Source organism: Polypterus senegalus, chromosome 1 (genome assembly GCF_016835505.1).
Source record: "Polypterus senegalus isolate Bchr_013 chromosome 1, ASM1683550v1, whole genome shotgun sequence".
NCBI classification, from domain to species: Eukaryota; Metazoa; Chordata; class Cladistia; order Polypteriformes; family Polypteridae; genus Polypterus; species Polypterus senegalus.
In genome coordinates, this window is record NC_053154.1 from 85542029 (window position 1) to 85563329 (window position 21301).

Genomic DNA, 21301 nt, shown 5'->3' on the forward strand with positions numbered 1-21301 from the left:
GATCGATATAAAAATGAATAATGCCAAACAGAAAAAAATGATACAGTATCCATTAATTTCCTGAAAACATCCATCCCTTCCTCCATCTGTCTATTCATCCATTAAATTATAGTCTGTTCAAATAGTAATAGATGTATGACATATCTCAACAGGTTTTTCTTGATAGTCAAAAAAATACTCCTACTATTACTACTACTACTGTTTTTACTACTATTACTATGTGGGGTCGATGTCCTTGATCAACCTTCTCCAAACAAGCACGGTCCTGCACCTCTTCTCCAGTCAGACTATTTTCCTTCAAATCTTCTTTTACTTTATCCATCCACCTCCACATTGGTCTCCCTCGCTTTTCTCTGTCCCCTGTACTTCCGTTCCCATCACTCTTTTGCCCACATATTCACTGTCTCTCCTCATCACATGTCCATATCACTTTAACCTACTTTGTTGTGCTTTCTTAGATATCTCTCCCACTTTCATTGCACCTCGGATTGACTCATTTCTTATTCTGTCCTTTTTTCATAACTTCACACATCCATCTTAACATTTTCATTTCTGCCTCATTCAACTTCTTCTCCTGTGCCCCCTTTATATATGTATGTATAATATACCTACATTGAATACTAGAATTTGAATTAATCATTGGTAATATATTGTCTGTTCTTCTAAGAACCTGCATAAGACTGAGTCTGAAGAGGTCCTCAATGTCATTATCAATCCAAATGATGTCTACAACTCTAGTCAGGCACTAGAGTCTCCTTCAGAAAGTGACAGCGGGATCTCAGAGGATCCACAATCTGACAGTCCACCGCATAGTGACACTGGTCAGCTGAAACCTGGTGAGCTGTACCAGGTTGTCTATGACATTGGGAATTTTAATGGAATGAAGGCACAAGAAGCAGCCAATGCTGTGGACATTATATCAATAGAATTAGGTAAGTCCTTGGTAAAAGTATAAAGTAAACATCATCATGCCCATACTCATCTAACTCCTGTTTTCTGACAAAAGGAAAAAGCACTCAGATCAATGGATTCACAAGCACCTTTATCCACAGGTCATAAGGCTACTCAACAGCTACTAATTCTGAGTGACTACTATGTGAATGTCAGTGTGTTTGAAAAATATTTGAATGCTCTCTTCTGGTAAATTTCTAAGTGATAACTGTTGGGTTTTGTAAATCTTGGACTTGCAACTGGCTTATATTTTGTTTTGAGCTTTCCTGTAATGGCTGTTCCTAAACAGTCCCCAGACTAATGTTTACTTGATTTTGTTGACCTCTTTTGTAAGTTCCTTTTCGATAAAAGTGTCTGCTAAACAAAATAGTGTAAATGTAAATGTGGCCATTCTGGTGGCAGAGGATCAAGAATGTTTAGGCATGGCTAAATGTTTAAATCCTACAAACCAATATAGGTTACATTTGGCTGTTTTATTATTAATTGTTCAGTTTGATGTTTGTTTATTTATTTATATACTGTATTTTTTAAATTAAGGACTGCTATTTATTTATATTTTTAAGTATTTTTGCTATAACTTATTTCTGCTATGTCACTGTACCACATACTGGATTTTTGCTGAATGTTCCTGTGTCAGTGAGATAATCGACACATTCTTTTCACTGGGCTGTAATGTGCTGTACAATAACAATAAATTGAATTAAGCTGAATTATGTTAAATAGATAAATATTGTATATTTTTTGTATCAACAGCACAGTGGCTGTGTGGTGCTCATACAGTGTCTTCTGTATTTGTGTTGGGTGTTCTCTCACATTCTAAAGGCATGGATGTTAAATAAATTGGCTGTTCTAAGCTACCTCAGTATGAGCGACTGTGAGTGAATGCAATGCAATGGATGTTTCTCTTTTTAAAGTTGGCTCTTTACGTCTGCCTGATATTGCCAGAATGGACTCTTGCTTCTAATTACTCTTAAATTGGATAAGTGAGTTTGACAATAGACATAAATAAACTAAAGTAAAATAAAAGAGTAATTCAGTGGTTTCCTTTTTAGATCAGTGGAACCCTCAGATGCTGATCTCCGATGCTTGCATTGTGAATGAGCTGCCATCCATCACTCTGAACACTACAGAGAAAATAAGCCTGCCTGACTTAACAAAAGAGTTTCAGTCCTCAGCTGACTTATTAGTGGTAGGTATCATATAGTCCCATTCACAATTAGGTGCGTTAAAAATCTTATATTTATTTTGTGTTATTAACAGTTACTTTGAACTATTTTATTATTAGAAAAAAATGTACCATATTTGATAGTGAATAAAATGGTGGATGGAAGGATTTTCAGAGAGTATTTTACTGGGACAACACATTGGTGCAGTGTCAATGCTTTCTGATATAGCCTTAAAGTTTCTGCGACCTGTGCCTCAGTTTCGATCCTGCCACTTTATGAATTTTGCATGCTCTCCCCATGCACTGCAGTTTCCAACATCCTATCCCAAAATTGTATACATTTGATAAGATTATGACTTCAAATTGAATAAATCTGTTTGTGTGAGTGTGCTCTGTAATAAATTGTCCATCTCTAGTGTTGGTTCTTGCTTATGCCTGGCGATCTCCTGCCTTGTACTGGAAAAATCAGGTTTGCAAAATGAATGGATGAATGGTGAGATACATTTAGTTAAACTGAAACATCATATAGTAGAACTATATTTACATCATGTACTTTGTCATAGTAATTTATGATATGATATACTATATTAATTTATCAAGTAAATGTTTTATGCAGGGATCCTCTGTGTGTCTCACAAACTACAATAAGTGACACTAACCAGTCAGTTTGTTCACATATTTTTGGGGCACTGACAGTAAAATCAGTGTCCCATGTTTTGGTTTGAACACAGGGAGAACAAGTAAACTCTGCATAGAACACACAGAGAAGGTGAGATGACATTACAACTCTTGCAGATTACAGTAGTTCTGTGCAAACCTCTAAAGCAAGTGGCCTACTCCTTCAGGATAGCACATACCTGTTATTCACAGTGGCTCGAATGGGCACAATTGCAGGGAGAGGCTTAGGGTGCTCTTGATTCATGTTACGTTTTAGTTGATCCATAGATAACCTGTACTTAAGCTATACATACAGTTGTGCTTGAAAGTTTGTGAACCGTTTAGAATTTTCTATATATTTCTGCATAAATATGACCTAAAACATCATCAGATTTTCACTCAAGTCCTAAAAGTAGATAAAGAGAAACCAGTTAAACAAATGAGACAAAAATATTATCCTTGGACATTTATTTATTGAGGAAAATGATCGAATATTATATATTTGTGAGTGGCAATAGTATGTGAACCTCACGGATTAGCAGTTAGTTTGAAGGTGAAATTCGAGTCAGGTGTTTTCAATCAATGGGATGACAATCAAGTGTGAGTGGGCACCCTGTGTTATTTAAAGAACAGGGATCTATCAAAGTCTGCTCTTCACAAAACATGTTTGTGGAACTGTATCATGGCACGAACAAAGGAGATGTCTGAGGACCTCAGAAAAAGAGTTGTTGATGCTCATCAGTCTGGAAAAGGTTACAAAACCATCTCTAAAGAGTTTGGACTCCACCAATCCACAGTCAGATAGATTGTGTACAAATGGAGGAAATTCAAGACCGTTGTTACCCTCCCCAGGAGTGGTCGACCAACAAAGATCACTCCAAGAGCAAGGCGTGTAATAGTCGGCGAGGTCACAAAGGACACCAGGGTAACTTCTAAGCAACTGAAAGCCTCTCTCACATTGGCTAATGTTCATGTTCATGAGTCCACCATCAGGAGAACACCGAACAACAATGGTGTGCATGGCAGGGTTGCAAGGAGAAAGCCACTGCTCTCCAAAAAAAAACATTGCTGCTCGTCTGCAGTTTGCTAAAGATCACGTGGACAAACCAGAAGACTATTGGAAGAATGCTTTGTGGACGGATGAGACCAAAATAGAACTTTTTGGTTTAAATGAAAAGCGTTATGTTTGGAGAAAGGAAAACACTGCATTCCAGCATAAGAACCTAATCCCATCTGTGAAACATGGTGGTGGTAGTATCATGGTTTGGGCCTGTTTTGCGGCATCTGGGGCAGGATGGCTTGCCTTCATTGATGGAACAAAGAATTCTGAATTATATCAGAGAATTCTAAAGGAAAATGTCAGGACATCTGTCCATGAACTGAATCTCAAGAGAAGGTGGGTCATGCAGCAAAACAACGACCCTAAGCACACAAGTCGTTCTATCGAAGAATGGTTAAGGAAGAATAACGTTAATGTTTTGGAATGGCCAAGTCAAAGTCCTGACCTTAATCCAATCGAAATGTTGTGGAAGGACTTGAAGCGAGCAGTTAATGTGAGGAAACCCAAAAAAACATCCCAGAGTTGAAGCTGTTCTGTACGAGGAATGGGCTAAAATTCCTCCAAGCCGGTGTGCAGGAATGATCAAAAGTTACTGGAAACGTTTAGTTGCAGTTATTGCTGCAAAAGGGGGTCACACCAGATACTGAAAGCAAAGGTTCACATACTTTTGCCACTCACAAATATGTAATATTTGATCATTTTCCTTAATAAATAAATGACCAAGTATAATATTTTTGTCTCATTTGTTCAACTGGTTTCTCTTTATCTACTTTTAGTACTTGAGTGAAAATCTGCTGATGTTTTAGGTCATATTTATGCAGAAATATAGAAAATTCTAAAGGGTTCACAAACTTTCAAGCACAACTGTAACAGATGTACTGCTCCATACAAGTTCAGTTTGACATGCCTGGAAGAAATGAGGAACGAAGTGTCCCACAACTGAGAGCAATGCATTAAGTCCGCAACATAAAATGTTTTCCTTATATATTTTAGTATAAATGAGGCTACTTTTAAAATGTTGGATCCCCCTTGACCAATGCCACCTTTTTAGTTAGCACTGTTTTTTATACTGAGGAATAGCAATTTGTGTTTTTATCTGAAGCTCACTTATCATTTAGCACCAGTAAATAAAATTATATCCCAACGAGTGCCATATCATTGAGAACTTCTTGTGAATGGTCATGCACTTCTGTAAATTTAGCTTTATTCAGTCCATAAAGAATGATGCATTTTGTGAACAAGAAAATGACAGTTGTCTTCTTTATGAAAGGAATGTCTTTCATCGTCATTAGCTAGTGGCAAAGCAAGCAACAGGAGCTCAAAAAGTTATAAAATCTGAAAACTGAGTGTAGAAAACAAAGTGCATGGGTAAGCTAATCTAACCCTACTGAAATACTGAACGTTTCACATGAGTACAACTGCTATTTTTAAATAACAATGAGCATTGCTAGCAGAAAAGGGAAAATGATCATTTTAACAAAAAGTGATGGCAAAAGCATTATTGATCTTGTGATTGGTTGTGTAATGGCCAAGGGATTGGAAGTGTGAAAAGGGTTGACAAAACAAGGAGAGGACCCAGCAAGACTCAGAGACAGAAAGACAGAACGAGTGAGGGACATGCATTGGACATTCATCATCCTGCTAGTAGTGAAAGACAGATAATGCTGGGGTGTGATATATCTTACTTTTGAAATAATAGTCCGGGTTGAGCAATTTGAAGTGAAGGAAAGAGAGTCATGCCACCTGGGTGGAATCTAATAACATTTCACCAGGATGCTAGAGTCTTAACAAATGACAAGGGTAACCAATTTTCCTCAGAAAAAGAGGAGGTCTTGAGGGCAATATTATCTCTTCGATAATTGATGGCAACATGTGGTCCCAACTTGAGAGTGGGACAATGTTTATGTTTTAAATGTTTAGTCCAAGAGGATTGGTCAGGGGCCAGCTATTTCCTTCCAGCCCATCAGTTTCACATTTTTTCTTGAGTAGAAATATTAAGATTGCCTAAGACAACTGGACCTTTTAAGGCTGTAGAATGAACAGAGGGTGGGAGTCTGGGTTGCCCCCATAGAGCCTGATGACTCCTAAGCCTTGGAGACATGCTCCTAACCTCAGAACTAATTCCATCTCAGATGGAAGTGACCCAGAAAGGAGATTAAAGATTTCAAGGACTTACTAAATTGATAGTTTAGAGGTGAGAATGGTTATGGTGCACTAGGAAAAGAAGGAGAGGAAAAAAGAAATAGTGGGAAGAGATATGGAGATTGATAGTTTGGTTTGATAATGGAGGTTGGTCAGTGGGTGAAATACCAGGGTCCCAGGCCCACAATGGGAGGACCAGTGAACGTGCAGTTTATTTTTCTGTTTATTTTTATTTACTTGTATAAATACACCTTTATTCTCTGTTTTATCCCCTTCTAGGGACAATGGCTATAGTTACATTATATATGGTTGTGCATTACACTGGCAGGGGCAGATACCTAAATATTTGACTTTCTGGAGTGAAATTTATTTTTTTAATAACCATATCATACATTCATGTAAATCTGGAGCTTTTTTTGTTTTCTCCATGTGGTGGGTGCAACAACGTACTGTAATCCGTGCATGCTTCCAAACGCCTCCTCCTCCTAACTGGAGTTTGTTTTTATTTTTTTCTGTCCTCCATGGGATCTGACCTTACCTTTTTCTTTGATACATATTGTATAGTATTATTGCCTAATCTTGTTTGTTTAGGTTTTATATTAACTTCCTTTTTATTTCATCTTGTAAAGCACTTTGAGCAGAAAATATGCTATATAAATAAATGTTGTTGTATAATTAAGGCTGTATTTGCAAAATGAAAACAAAATTATTTCTCTCAGAGGATTACAATTTCAAGCTCTGGTGCATCAGAAGAAACATGAAACGAAAGTCTTACAACTGACATTGTAGCTAATTATAGTTCATGTCCTAATATTGCACGCATATTTTTGAAGTAACATAATTAGACCAGCTTTTCACAAAAGTCTGACTTCTCTGTTCACCTGATCCTACTCTACATAGGCAGAAAATATTCACCCTCAGGTTATGTGGTTACTGGTAACTAATGTTGAAAATGATGTAGTCATACTTTTCCTTTAATGGAAGCTATAGCCACTACACCTTTGCATTTTATTTTCACACTCCAGGAACTCTCATTTCCAATGCATTTTATCTGACATATGATAATAATCAGCTACAGGCACATGTTTTACTTCTGTGTTATTTTACACCACAGCCCTTTCAAATTTGCTTCCTATATTTCCTTTATAGGCTGTTATTTACATGAAAACTTTACCTATGTCAGTTGCTGTGAACTGAGAAAAAAGAGCATGTATACTTGCTACTGGAATAAGAGTATTAAAAACCTGTGTTAAAAATGAATTATTGTATTCAAAATAGGAGAAATATATCAGGATTAGGTGATGTTCAAAGTGTTGTCCCTCAGGGATCAATGCTGGGGCCTGTGTTCTTTTTAATATACATAAATAATCCGGACAAGAACATAATCAATAGATAGATAGATAGATAGATACTTTATTAATCTCAAGGGGAAATTCACATACTCCAGCAGCAGCATACTTGTTATAGCATACATACAATAGGCTGATAGAGTCTGCACATGATACCAAACTAAAAGGAATACTAGATAATGTAAAAATCAGCTAAATTGTTACACAGGGACTTTGATAGAATACAGGCTTGGGAAGATTTGTGGCAGATGACATTTAATGTAAGTCAATGTAAAGTGTTGCACACAGGAAGTATATACGCAATGGGAGGTCTCAAACCTGAAAGGAATATAGGAGTCACAGTGGCCTCGTCTCTATCTACGTCCAGATGGTGTGCAGACTCTCAACAAGGCTAATAGAATGTCAAGGAAGTCAATACAATGCAAGTTAAGAAGGTATTGATTAAGTTATATAACACACTAGTGAGGCCTCCCCTGGAGTTCTGTGTATAGTTTTGGTCTCCATATTACAAAAATCGTGAGTGGTCTCTCCTAGACTTTCTTGTATACTCAGATATTGGGATGGATATCTGAGGAGTAAACTGCAAGACAATGATTATATTTTTATATTATGTACATTAAAGAACCATCAACATCAAATCAAATTAATAATATATTGTACAATTATTATAAAAGTAAAGTTGAATAAATTACACTCAGCAGCTGCATGAATAAAAGGTAAAATACCACTTCCTGTTAACGGAAATAGCCCAAAAGTTGTTAGAAATCTATGTTTTGTACCTAATACTTGTATGCAAAATTTGGTTGACTTAAGTGAAAGTGTACTCAAGTTATTGTGTTTACATATACACACACACACACACACACACACAAAGACACAGATATAATTCCAAAAATGGTATTTTAGGACTCAGGAAGGTCTAAAACATCGGGTTTTATCAAAATATCGAAATGGAATCTTTGGAGGATTCCAATACTTTCCCAATACTTCAATACGAGAAAGTAAAAAACATGTAGCAGCATTGGAAAAAGTCCAAAGAAAACCCACTAGGCTGATTCCAGGACTAAGAGGTATGAACTATGAGGAGGGATTGTAGGAGTCAAGCCTTTTCAATGTAAGCAATCAGAGATAAAGAGGTGCAATGAATGAAGTGTTTAAAATTATAAATGAAATTAGTACTGTAAATTCCAGCTATCACTGAAAATAAATTATTTAACAAGAACACAGGGACATGGTTGGAAAGTTATTAAGGGCTGATTCTGCACAACTGTTGAAAGCTTTCTTTACACAAAGAACCATAGACACATGGAATACATTACCAAATTGTGTTGTGAAGAGTAGGGTTTTTGGTCCTTTCAGATTATGAAATTAATGGATATTATTAAGTTATTTATTCACAATCATTGTATATATTAACTTATGACATAAAATTGTGAGTTTTTAAACAGATACAGAAACAGGTAAGAATACATTTCTTGTTCACTTGTCTACTCACAAACTCTCATGGATGATATTCTAACAACCCTAACAAGTCCCCAACTACAAGGTATATTCTACTTTTTATCATATTTTTGCTTCTGCAGTTCTGTGTCTTCAGCAGTTATGTTCTGCCATAGCTTGTAATAACAGACAGATAAGCACTCGATTCATAGGATTATTGTTTCCTAAATGGTCCACAGTTTTCAGGATGATTGACAGTGTAGTAAAATGAGCTCATAAGATTTTCATTGTACTTTTGTTATAGTGTATAAAATCTACATCTTATTCTGTATTATATTTTGCTCAGTCCCAACAAGATGAATTCAGATTTTCATTTATTATTGTCTAGTTATCTACAGTACAGAGGCAGAAATTCAGATCTGCACATCAACAATAAATAATGTCATCAAAGGTGCTTGTCGATGACAAGATTGAAATCATGTCACTATGGCTAAAAGTTCATCTAGGAGGAGGAAGAGCAATAGAGTAAAGTACATGGCTGGTTCTCCTTTTAAAGCTGCCGACTGTCACAACAGTGTTTTGCTTTTTTTGATATTAAAGTGACAAGGATGTAGTGTTGTGCAATATGTATGTAATTTCAAGACACATATTAGTATTCAATAACATTTTTGGATTGAAAAATGGACATATTTGGTTAAGTTTTAAAGGCATTTTTTAATTATAGGACTCCATTACCCTTCACCTCTATTATAAAAGGAAGAGAATTTTAGTTTTTAAAATATATACTTTACTTTAGAAAGTAGTTTAATTAGACAAATTCATAAATACCATGATTGTGAAGAACTAACTTTCACTTGAAAAATAGGAAACTTATGTTTTAATGTTATTTTAGACAATCTAGGGGAATAGGATGGACACGCCTGTTGGATTGAGTGGCCTGTTCTACTTATAATTGTTCGGATATTTTAATGTTCTGATATCTAAAATGTTGAAGACATGTTTTCAGAAACTAGAAGTTTTTCTTCTTTGAATTGGATATTTTCACCAGATTTTATGATTAAAAATAAAAGTTTCTTCTGGTGCCACACTGTCCACAATTGTAAGCTGGTGAGAGATTTAAAAAATACCAAACTTTAAGGGCATAACTGCCAACTGCTCAATTTTGTAGTATTCAGTATCATAGGCTTGCATGGCACTTTCAAGTCCATTGTGTTGATGGGGAATGGAAGTCATTATAATATATATTTCATGAACAGAGCTTTTTGCAACATTGTTGATCAAAACTTGGTAAGCCAGTTTTATCCTGCTTTGTGTAAGCCTGTGCAGTAATAATATACCCAAGATAAATCAGTGTATGAGGCCCTTTCACTAAAGCCCATTGGCACATTTAAATCAATTCAGTAATTCCTTATGATTTTCTGTCTCAAGTAGCTCAAATGGATAAAATAGCCAGACTCCTTTTTTTTAGATTTTATCACAAAGTTTAAAATGAATTAATCAAAGAATGAATGTGTAAAAAACGTCTTTGTGATCAAACGCAGATAGGCAGGTGTTTTTTGCAATCTTTAGTTTAATATTTTTAAGATGAGTTGTTTCCTTCTTTCTAAAGTTGAATTGTTATGTTGGATGTGTGGTTACAGATGCTGAAGCTCCAGCTTTGCTATACATACTGTGTCTTCCCCATCTGCAGTTCATGTTATAATAGCATCTGGCCTGGTTCTATAAAAATTCTCCCAACAGACTGCATAAAAAAATTGACTGGAACAGAAAGATACTCTAACATTATATTAAAGACAATTTAATAGTAAACCAGTACCTACAATGTCTACTTTACTGCAGTGCCCAGATCTACAGCTGACAGAAGAAGAACAAAGACTCCTGAACCAGGAAGGCGTGTCTCTACCCAACAACCTGCCACTTACAAAGGTAGGCTGGCTTCAGTTACTATTTTAGTTTTCAAATCATTTAGTATTTCAAGATATCTAAGAAGTTACATTTCAGAGGTGTGTGTTCAAGGTTAATGTAAAACTCCTAAATGAACTGGTATGAATGTATGAGTGTATGTGTATGCACGCCAGAGCGAGCGAGTGAGTGTTCCTTAGGCCTTATTAGCATTCAATCCAGGATTACCCAGGGTTATTGGCTCAGGCTCCCCATGGTCTTGTAGTTCACTAAGCATGTCAAGAAAAGAGATGAACAGATTCTTTCTACCTCTGTAATCTTCATCTGGATTGTGAACATTTGCTAATGGATTAATGACGATTCTTATAGCACACAAAAATCCTCATTTTTATTTTTTTTAGTAAAGTGAAACTGCTACAATTTCTGATCATTCTTTTTACTAGGTTTTAGCTGTAATGGAGAACTTGTGAACAGTGTTACTAATTCTGATGTTTTAACTGCTAGTACCATACTGTATTGTAATGAGCTGCTTTAGAGTTTAACTCAGTGATCTGAATGATATTGAAAATGATCAAGACACTGCTATTTTCGGAAGGCAGAGGAGCGCATCCTGAAGAAAGTTCGCAGAAAGATACGAAACAAGCAGTCTGCTCAGGACAGTCGACGGCGGAAAAAAGAATACATTGATGCACTGGAGAGCAGGTGGGGATTGCTTTACTTATATTTCAGTTCCACTGCTGTCTTCACTTGTTGCTTTTGAATTTATAATCCAATTATCTTTAAAGGAGCAGCCATGATTTTATTTTGGCCACTTCAGTTTCTTTTGAAAAGCTCTTTATAATTGTAAAAACCTAATAAAACAAATAGCTAAGAGTGCTTTTCAAATGTAAGAAAAACAACGTTTATTTATAGAGCATGGTTTCATAGAAATCAACATCTTATAATGCTTTATAAATATTAAAAAGTAAAATTATAAAAATAAATAAAAGGTAGAATCCAGAGCCCTTCTGATGCATATCATCCTGCTGTGGTATCTATATGGCAGTAATGTTTCATTATACAGCAGGTAATATTGTTTAGTGCAGTTCACAATTTGGTATTGTTTATAATGATTATGGGTTGACGATGGTGAATCACATTCAATTTATCAAGGGGGACTCTCCCTTGGTAAGTTGCAATGCCAAAAAAGATGCTAGAAACAAAGTACTCCATCAGTTCTCTCCATTTTGTAAACCAGTCGATCAGTAGACATGACTAAGGTCAGAGCACCGTAAGAAAAATAAAAGAAGAACGCTCATGTATGTGTTAATTGTGAGGTTTACTTTGCAGGGTGGCTGCATGCTCAATGCAAAACCAAGAGCTACAGAAGACAGTAGAGCAACTGGAAAAACACAATATGTAAGTCAAGTTTTAATTTTGATTTGGTTATTTGTTGTGGTGTTCAAAACATAAAGATGTTATATAAAAATGGTTTATTTTAATGATTTTTCAGCTGTTTATGTGCTGTGATTTAAAATATAAAATTCTAAAAAGCCTGATGGGAATAAAAGTGTAAGGAATATTTAATGCCAGTTTGATACAGGTTTCATGTTAGTTTTGAATTACCAGAATAGTGAAAGTTTGAAGTTTGCTTTCTGTCATTCATTCATTCATTCATTCATTCATTCATTCAATCGCCTTCTGACATCATCAGATCCCACTAACTTTTGAATGTCAGGGAGTCATTATTGTACTGTGTATGGTGAAGTTCTTACATGCATGTTCTAATCGACATGCATTATGTCGCCACTCTTTAGCACCAGGATTAATGAGAACAACCTTACCTCAAAATTTGTGCACTTCACTGCACTTCAGATATATAGTATACAAATATACATATTTCTTGAGAAAAGTGTAAAATATTTTAATTATGTACATCTTGACTGTTGCACTGTACTGTATACGTTCATCAGTGAGAGAACACAACAAAGCTGATCTGGCCCAATATGTAAGTTGTTAAGGGTTTTTATGGTTTGATTTTTATTACAGGAAAACTGTTTTTAGGATTTGGTTTGTTGGATTTGGCATTGTGTTGTGAATTGTACAGTTAATCAATTTTTTTTTTGTCATGGTCAGGTCTCTTTTAAGCCAGTTGAGGAGGCTACAATCTCTAATCAAGCAGACAGCAACCAAAGCTGCACAGACCAGCACGTGTATCATGGTAAGATGACTGTAATGTTACTTCCTCTTTCAATCATATGTGTACTTTGGAGATGGAATTATAGGACAGTTTGTGTTACTACTGCGATATAACAGAGGAATTCTGTTCAGTTCTGCGATGGCATGCCATCTGTATGAAGTATGCATGTCTTACCTTTGCTTTTGTGATCTTAGGTTGATTGGTAACACTAACTTAATCCAGTGTGCTGCTCTGTTATGGACCTGAGAAAGATCAACAATAAAAACTTTTATTTATTTGATGTTGAAGCTTGAAGTTAAAATCAACTATTTAAAAAAAATTATTCATTTCAAGAAAATAACATTGCATACAATCAAGTCAAATTTATATAAAAAATGATTTCATAGTCAAACTAGATAAAAGTAAAACAAAACATCAGAAAGTTCGAAAAGAAAGCAACAAACAAGACAAAGACCTGACATACTAGAATTTAAACCCCCACTTGTTTTTTTCCAGTTTGTCAAGAAAGTGCAGTTCTCAATGCTGCTGCTTAATGGATGTAGCATCCTGGGTTTTAAGCCTCATTGTTGTTGTTGTCCAGTTTGCATGTTCTTCCTGTGTCCGTGTGAGTTTTCCTTCAGGTAGTGTGCACTCAAAGATGTGATATTCCAAACTGTCCCTGTGTGAGTGTAGATATGTGTTTGAGCAGACCCTGTGATAGACTGGTACTCTGTCCAGGGGTGCTTCTTGCTTTGAGCTTAGTGCTTTTGAGGTAGGTTATGGTCCCCTGGGACAGTGAATTAAACTAAACCACTTTGAGAATATTATGCTATTTTTTTTATTCTTTTTATACCAGTACTTATGGAAAATGCCATCAAGTGGGAAGAGTTTTATATCAATTGTAACCAGAAAGCTGTGCAAGAGAGTCCCAAAACACAGACACAGTAACACAAACCATGATATATGAATAAAATAATGGATATTCATTCCATAAACACACTTTTACAGACCTCCTTCCTGCAACGTGCCACAGTTACTCAATGAACCAATACAATTCTTTCTAAACTAAACCACTTTGAGAATATTATGCTATTTTTTTATTCTTTTGACTAACTTTTATGTATTGTGATGATCTAAGCTATTTAAAAGAGTTAGATTGTCATGCTTACTTTATATTAAGTGATTAAATGCTATACTTCAATGCTTGCTTTGAAGAGCAAACCCAATGTACTGTATGTGTGCATATGTTTTTACTACTGTGGCATGTCAGCCTGCTACATTGTTATAAAAAATGTAACATTTTGTTATGTTATGATATCTATTGATGCCACTTATCAATCTAAAAATGCTATAATGTAAAAGTAGAAAAAAAATGCTAAAGATAGTCTTCCTTTGCTTATTGAGCGTTTAAATTCCTGGGTGTAGAAACTCACTCTCTGGGTTCAGTCCTACCTAATGATGGACCACTCGTTGACAATATGCATTATTGCCCCTTTAATATGTGTGAAGGAGATTTACAAAAATATATGAACATGATGATTACATTCTAGAAGGGAAGTGCACAAAGCAGTGATTTTAGATGTTCATGTGCTCTATGTATTAAATTAACATCATTATTTTTGCTTTTTCTTTTCATAGATTATTATTTTTTCTCTTGCACTGATCTTATTTCCCAGTTATGGTCCCTTCAGTTCTGCACCAGCAGTCACTGATGAGGCTTACAAGCCAACAGGAGGTGAGACTATCTTGTATTTAGGAAGTGTGTATGTACAGATATTAAATGTAAGAAACTGGTCTGGTCATAGGTTTTTATTGGCAATGCTGAGCATTGCTGACATGTGACATCAGCCTTCAGGCACACTGACAAATTGACCAGAGTGCATTGTTAATTACCGACACGACTCTACCTGATTTCATTGGACACATTCAGTCATGATCCATCAAATGGATTACAATCCACTAAAGCAATGAAGTGTGAGAAAATGACCCTCAAATTAACACCAGTACTTATGGAAAATGCCATCAAGTGGGAAGAGTTTTATATCAATTGTAACCAGAAAGCTGTGCAAGAGAGTCCCAAAACACAGACACAGTAACACAAACCATGATATATGAATAAAATAATGGATATTCATTCCATAAACACACTTTTACAGACCTCCTTCTTGCAACGTGCCACAGTTACTCAATGAACCAATGCAATTCTTTCTCCTTATTCTCCTCCGCTGAGTGCTGCCCACTGCCTCCCGACATGTCCATGTGTGGCAGCGGGCTCCTTTTTAAGCCAGACCAAGGAATGTTTCCGGTGTCATGCTATATCTTCCAGAAAGCACTTCCAGGCATAAAGAAAGTAGGGAAGTCCTCTCCATCTGGGAAGTGCCCTCTAACGATACCCAGGGACCCCAACAGGGCTGCACTTCCAGACTCCAACTTCCAAACGTCTCAGGAGGTGTCCTGACTGGATTCCTATGTGAGGACCACTTTCACCTATCACATCAGGGATTGAACTAGTCCCGACTCCCGGCTATTGCTGGTCATTCCATTAATTTACACCGGTCAGGTAAAAAGTTATTTATTTATTCTACCCGCCAATCCATTTATGTTGTCGTGCTGGCCTCCCGTCTGGATAATGGCTGCTTCTCCGTCTCATGTGGGATGCCTGTTCTCCTCCTGCACAACTTATTTTGGAAACTTGAAGGGTTAAGTGAAATATTTTATTAAATATTTGAGCTTTTTATCTCAGTGTTTAGAATATTTTACCCATAATTTATTTGTCAATTTTTTTTTCTTTGTAATAACCTTTTAAAAAGAGCAATACATGTAGTCCTCTACCCCATAGATCCAGAAACCAAATTCATATCCCATGCCTGGTCATTGTGTTTGTGGATTTTGAACATTTTCCTTGTGTCTGAGTCGGCACTCTTCTGAGTACTCCAGTTTTCCTTTCTCCTTTCCAAAAAACATGCAGCTAAGGCTATTTGCCAACTCTTAATTGACCTGTGTGAGTGTGGATAAATGAGTTAGTGGGCTCTATGATGGACTGGTGTCCTATGCAGGGTGGTTCTTCCCTTTTGGCCAATGGTGCTGGGAAAGGCTATAGCTCTCCTATGACCATGACTTGGATTAAATGGGCTTGAGAATGTTATCAATTATGGTACCTACATTTTTAATAAGGTAATAGGATTAGGCAGAAAATGGCGTTATACATAAAAATGAACTCATGGAATGGTGCCCATAATTCTCTTCTCCATATCCAAAGTTCCATGAAACAACAACATGCAACTTGGTACCACAAAGATGCAAAATACATGTGGCCCCTCAGGACCTGAAACTACCTGGCTAACAGTTAGGACCCCCAGAAGCCTGAAGATCAAAATTGTATAAAGATTTCCTGAAAATACATTTTTAAAGCATGTTGTGGTGTTATAAATCATTCATTGCCCATTACTGGATGTTTGAGAGAATATTGTAGTAATAGAGCTCTTCACATGTAGAGTGGGAAGACGGCTGTCTGTGAGCTCTTCTGGCTGGGCGGGGATAGATGCTTGAGTGCCAGGGACTCGCGAGAGAATCCTTTGACAAGCCATGGCAGAATTTGAGAAAGGAGTAGAAATGTTTAGAGGAAAGCAATAATTAGAAGCCTTGACTTGGTCTGAAGAATGTTTTGGGATTTGCCAATACAGCCAAACCATATGGTAGGGAAACAGTGTGAGACTAGCCATGTCTTGTTCCCAGGTCACATTTGTCGTTTTGAAGGTGTTTCATTTGGCCCATTATAACAGGATAGCAATCAGCCAGTACTTCTGGAATGGCATTGCTGTTTAATATCGTTTACTGGGCTGAACCCAAGATGCAAAATACAAGTTCTGGTATGTCCTATTGAAGTTTTTGGTTTCTCTGAAAGCATCAAATCAAAATGGGTTGGAGTGTCTCTGGTAATAGATTTTAAAAGCATGTTTTTTTTTCTCATAAACTTATCTGTGCTCTTTATTGGATTTATAAGACAAAATGCTCAAATATGAATTCAAAAGAAGAATATTGTTGGGGTGGTTTGTTTTGTTTTAGTTTTCTTTAGCCTTGAAATGGAGTTCGTCTACCTTCCATGCCATTAATTAACCTGAACTGCAGTCCCTGGGAAGGTATTGTATCAAATTGGTTCTTGGCATGCTGTTACCACAAGCCGAATTAGCCATGTATGCCATATATATTGGGATTCAGTTAGTCTAGCTTAACTCTGAAATGAAGAAAAGAAAGCAAAGCTCTTGTTTTGTAAATTTTGAATTTACTTCTAAAAAAATTAAACAGAACTGTGAAAATATTCCAAGTGAAGTCATTTCAAGAAAACGTTTTGCTGCTGTTGAAGTAAGCACAGATAAGGTGAATGAGTTAAAAACTGCTGCTGTCAGTCACAGAAGAGTATTTGTGTCAGGCTGTTTTACATGATGCTGGTCAGATATACAAGGAGTTGTGGCTTTTTTGACAGATTGCATATCCATGAGTGGTGAGATTTGAATACACACATATTGTAACTAATAACATTCACACTAACTAATAGCCAAGGAATAATAGGATCCATGATCCTGAATTGAAGCTGGCATTGTTGACAGTGTTATATTATGTTGTGTTTTAAATAAAAGTCAAAAGTCACATTTACGGACTGCTGGTGGGTGTAAGAGTAATTGTAATTGATATATTTTTTTTAACATAATCAGCATATTGACACGTGAGACACCCTGCTAATGTGTCTGCAGATTGTAAGAAGGACATGGAGCCATGTTGAGAAGCCAAGCATAAAAAGAGCCTGTCTATTCACTTACCTATTATATATTTATTTATAGTATAGTTCCTCACCTGTATCTCATCTTTCCTCTGTTTATGTATATGTTGCTCTGGAGTCCTGGGGAATGTTATTTCGTGCCACTGTATGACATAATACTGTGTATGGATGGTTGACCAGCAGCCATACCACATGCACTTCAGAACAGGTCATACACCTGAAGCTAAGCATGTTCTGCCCGGCCAGTACTTGGATGGGAGACCATCTTGGAAAAGCTTGGGTTACTGATGGAAATAGTGTTGGTGAGACTAGCATGGGGCGCTTATCCTGTGCTCTGTGTGTGGATCCCAATGACACAGTGCAATGATGGGGACACTATACTGTAAAAATGGCACCTTCCTTCGGTTGAATTCCTGACTATCTGTGGTCATAAAAGATTCCTGGGCATTCTTTGTAAAGAGAAGAGTGTATCCCGAAGTCCAAGCTAAATTGCCCTCCTTGGCCTAGTCATTCTGGCCCCGTAATCATCCTCTGCCTCTAATTGGCTAACTGTCTATCACCACCTAAAATCTGAGGTATGGCGAGTGAGTGTACTGCCGCCAAAATGGCTGCCATTGCATCATCCAAGTGGATGCTGCACATTGGTGGTTGTTGAAGTGGATCCCTACTCACTATGAAAAGAGCAATATAAATGTAAAGAATTATTATTATGACAATGAAGCCTCTTGACTTGAAAGGTGGCTTGGGTGTGAGTCACATTCCTGTTCAGAAGCACGTAGGAGGCACTTCTCTGCTGCTATAATAAATTGGCCTTGGCATAAGGTTCTTGTGGAGGTCTCAAAAAGGATCCTGGCTTGAATCAGCTTGTGAAGTTGGTCTATGAAAGGCTGTATCAACACTGGAAACAAATATAGTGGATGAGCATTGGATTTTTTTTACAACATGACCTGAAATCGTTAGGTATATTGTGATTTATCACAGTTTCCTTTATTTGCTTCATTATAGGGCATCATTATGTCAGAATAACAACATTTTATTGCTGTGTTTTTTTTTTTAGTTATTTCAAGGAACATTCTCACAGACCCTGAATCTCTCAGGATATCTGCTTCAGATGAGGATATCATTGGCAGACCCTCTTTCTCATCCTCCAATGCTAGTAAATTAGAAGACACTGTACTTTCTAATATCTCCTTCATAAAGTCCGTCAATACTGTCGAGAACAGCAGAAAGGAGAATCTCTCAGAACGTGTTGTTAATTCAGAGGTGCCTGTTGAGACAGAAGACAAGAACAATTCACACCTCTTAGAGAACAATGAAGATTCAAATCAGCTTGCCAAGAATCTCAAGGAACAGAGCAGCAATAATATGGACTCAGTCAAGCTAGTCCATGCTGATGAAATGTGAACTGTACTGTAAAGAGACTTTTTTAATATCTTTTTGACACGTTCTTCGGATTTAGATGACAGATACTGTATGTGCTACACTCAATTGTTTCACTTCAGATGAACAGTGATATATTTGTTTGTGAAGTCAGCAGCAGTGTTCCGCCATGAAGAACTGTCACCCTTTTAATTTATTTGGTTTATAGTTTAAGGCTCACAAGTGGCACAGGCGTATAGCCACCTCAGAAGTACCACACAAAAACTGGTAATTTAAAGCTTTAATGTGTCTACCACAGTTTTCCTTTTACCTTTATGTGTGTGGGGCCTAAATTTAACTGCTAGTGCCATGGGACCAAAAGGAAGATTCTCTTCTTAGGGGATTTTAAATGAAAAGCATTTAAGAGTTTCCTATTTTATTCTATTTAAATCGATCCAATTGTCTGTTAAAGTATGTCTTATTTTATTCATTTTTTAATTTTTATTTGTTTGCTTACAAATATTCACAAATGCTAAATAAAATAATGTGCAAGGTGGTGAGGCAATAAAACTTATTCAAATGGCAACCAGAAATAATTAGTATAATTGTTTTTGTTGTAATTGTTTTAAATTTGAATGTTTAAACAAACCCAAATGGATCTAAGAGGCTACAGGAATTCGGATTTACATTCTGTAGAGTTTCAGCCCTTGAACACAGACAGACATGACACTAGATGTCCACAAACAGACACTGTAGCTGCGTTTTCCCAAAATTACCAAAGTTCAGCAGCTTCAACTCAAAAAATGAGATTTGACAAAAGCCTGACGTGCCGAAATGATTCTACAGACAAAATATCTTCATTTTTAAAAGTTTAGCTAAGTTTCAAAGTAAAACAGTTCACACAAAAAAGAAAATTAATGTTAAGAAAAGTTCAGTTCAAAGCTGAAATCTTGTTACATCTCAAATCGTTACTATTTACTTAACATTTCTGAAACATTTCAAAACGTTTCTGAACCATTTCAAAATGGTCAGAAAACTGTATGCTTATCCCATCTCTGAGTAGAAAATGGGTCCCTCTTTACTGGGACCTGTTCTTATCACAACTAAGCTTATTATCACACTGTTTCTCAGTTATAGTAAGAAGGTTCTATCTCTTACTAACTTATAGGGGGAAAAGACTATACCATAAGTTATGACTATGAAAGAAATGTATGTTCTATTCAAATTAAGCAAACATTAATATGAGTTTAACTCAAAACTTCAACTTTCTAAGATTGGCTCTTACAGACACGTTTAATCCTTCTTTTACTTTACAGCACCACACAATGTATAAATCAGCCAAATACTCAGTCCCTTCTTTCTTTCTTTCTTTCTTTCTTTCTTTCTTTCTTTCTTTCACTTCTCTTTCTGCCACCCTCGCTCCTCCACATGCAAGCTACTTTCTCTTCCACCCGACTCCGGCTCCCCTAGAGGAGTGAGGTGGACCCTTTTAGAATGCCCCAGATTTGCTCCAGGCACTCCGTGATGATCTTCCGGTGGCACTTCCTGGTGTGGTGGAAGTGCTACAATCCAACAGGGTTGCGTTTCTAAGCTCTGATCTCGTGGCCCCGATGCAGACCAGGGCGGCTACCCACTCATGGTCCAGGGGAGGTATTGTCCCTCTCCTTGTCCTTCCAGGTGTCCTGGCTGGTCAGGATCCCCAGCCATCCTCAACAATTCATATTTAGTTGTGCTATTATATCTGTACTTGTTTACTGTGTGGCTAAACTATGTGTGAAATATCAAATTTACAATGTATCCGTAAAAAGAAGAGAACACAGCAGGATGGAGCATTGGCAAGTGGGCAGCCTTCTCGTCTCATGGATCCAGCGGCCTGGGTTTGAATGCTGCACTTGTTTCTTCACTGTCTGGAGCCTGCACATTTGTCTTAAACATCTGCAAACACGTTCAGCATAGGTTGACTGCCAGTTCTAAACTGACCTTGTGAGTGACTAAGTGAATAGGTCCTGCAATGGACTAGCTCATGTTAATTGGTGCAAGAATACAAAATAAACCCTAAATTGGATTATGCGGTGTAACGGAATTGTACTGAAGTGTGAAAAAAGTTCAGGATTCAGAAGGAAAACTCGGTTTAATCTGCCAATGTTTTTTAACAGTCAAAAAGGATAAAAACACTCTGACTGATATGGTGTGTGTTGTTGAGAATTTGGTCTTTAACTGATGACTACTGTCTGGCAGTTGGCCCTTTATGTATCGGCATAGCCAGAAGCGGAGAAGTGGGAGGTGAAGCAGAAGTGGGATACTCTTCTCCACTTAGGGCATATTCTACCCTTTTGAGGAC

General features: G+C 36.8%; 1 protein-coding gene across 1 annotated transcript in view; it reads left to right on the forward strand.

Moving 5' to 3' along the window:
- Positions 1–19553, forward strand: part of creb3l4 (cAMP responsive element binding protein 3-like 4) — a 44776-nt gene extending 25223 nt beyond the window's left edge. The window contains exons 3-10 of the mRNA XM_039752704.1: positions 668–932; positions 2004–2140; positions 10604–10690; positions 11262–11368; positions 11996–12064; positions 12782–12866; positions 14463–14559; positions 18659–19553. Of these exons, the coding sequence (XP_039608638.1) occupies positions 668–932; positions 2004–2140; positions 10604–10690; positions 11262–11368; positions 11996–12064; positions 12782–12866; positions 14463–14559; positions 18659–19005 (1194 nt within the window). The 3' untranslated portion in view covers positions 19006–19553. The remainder of the gene's footprint in view (positions 1–667; positions 933–2003; positions 2141–10603; positions 10691–11261; positions 11369–11995; positions 12065–12781; positions 12867–14462; positions 14560–18658) is intronic.
- The last annotated feature ends 1748 nt before the right edge of the window (positions 19554–21301 follow it).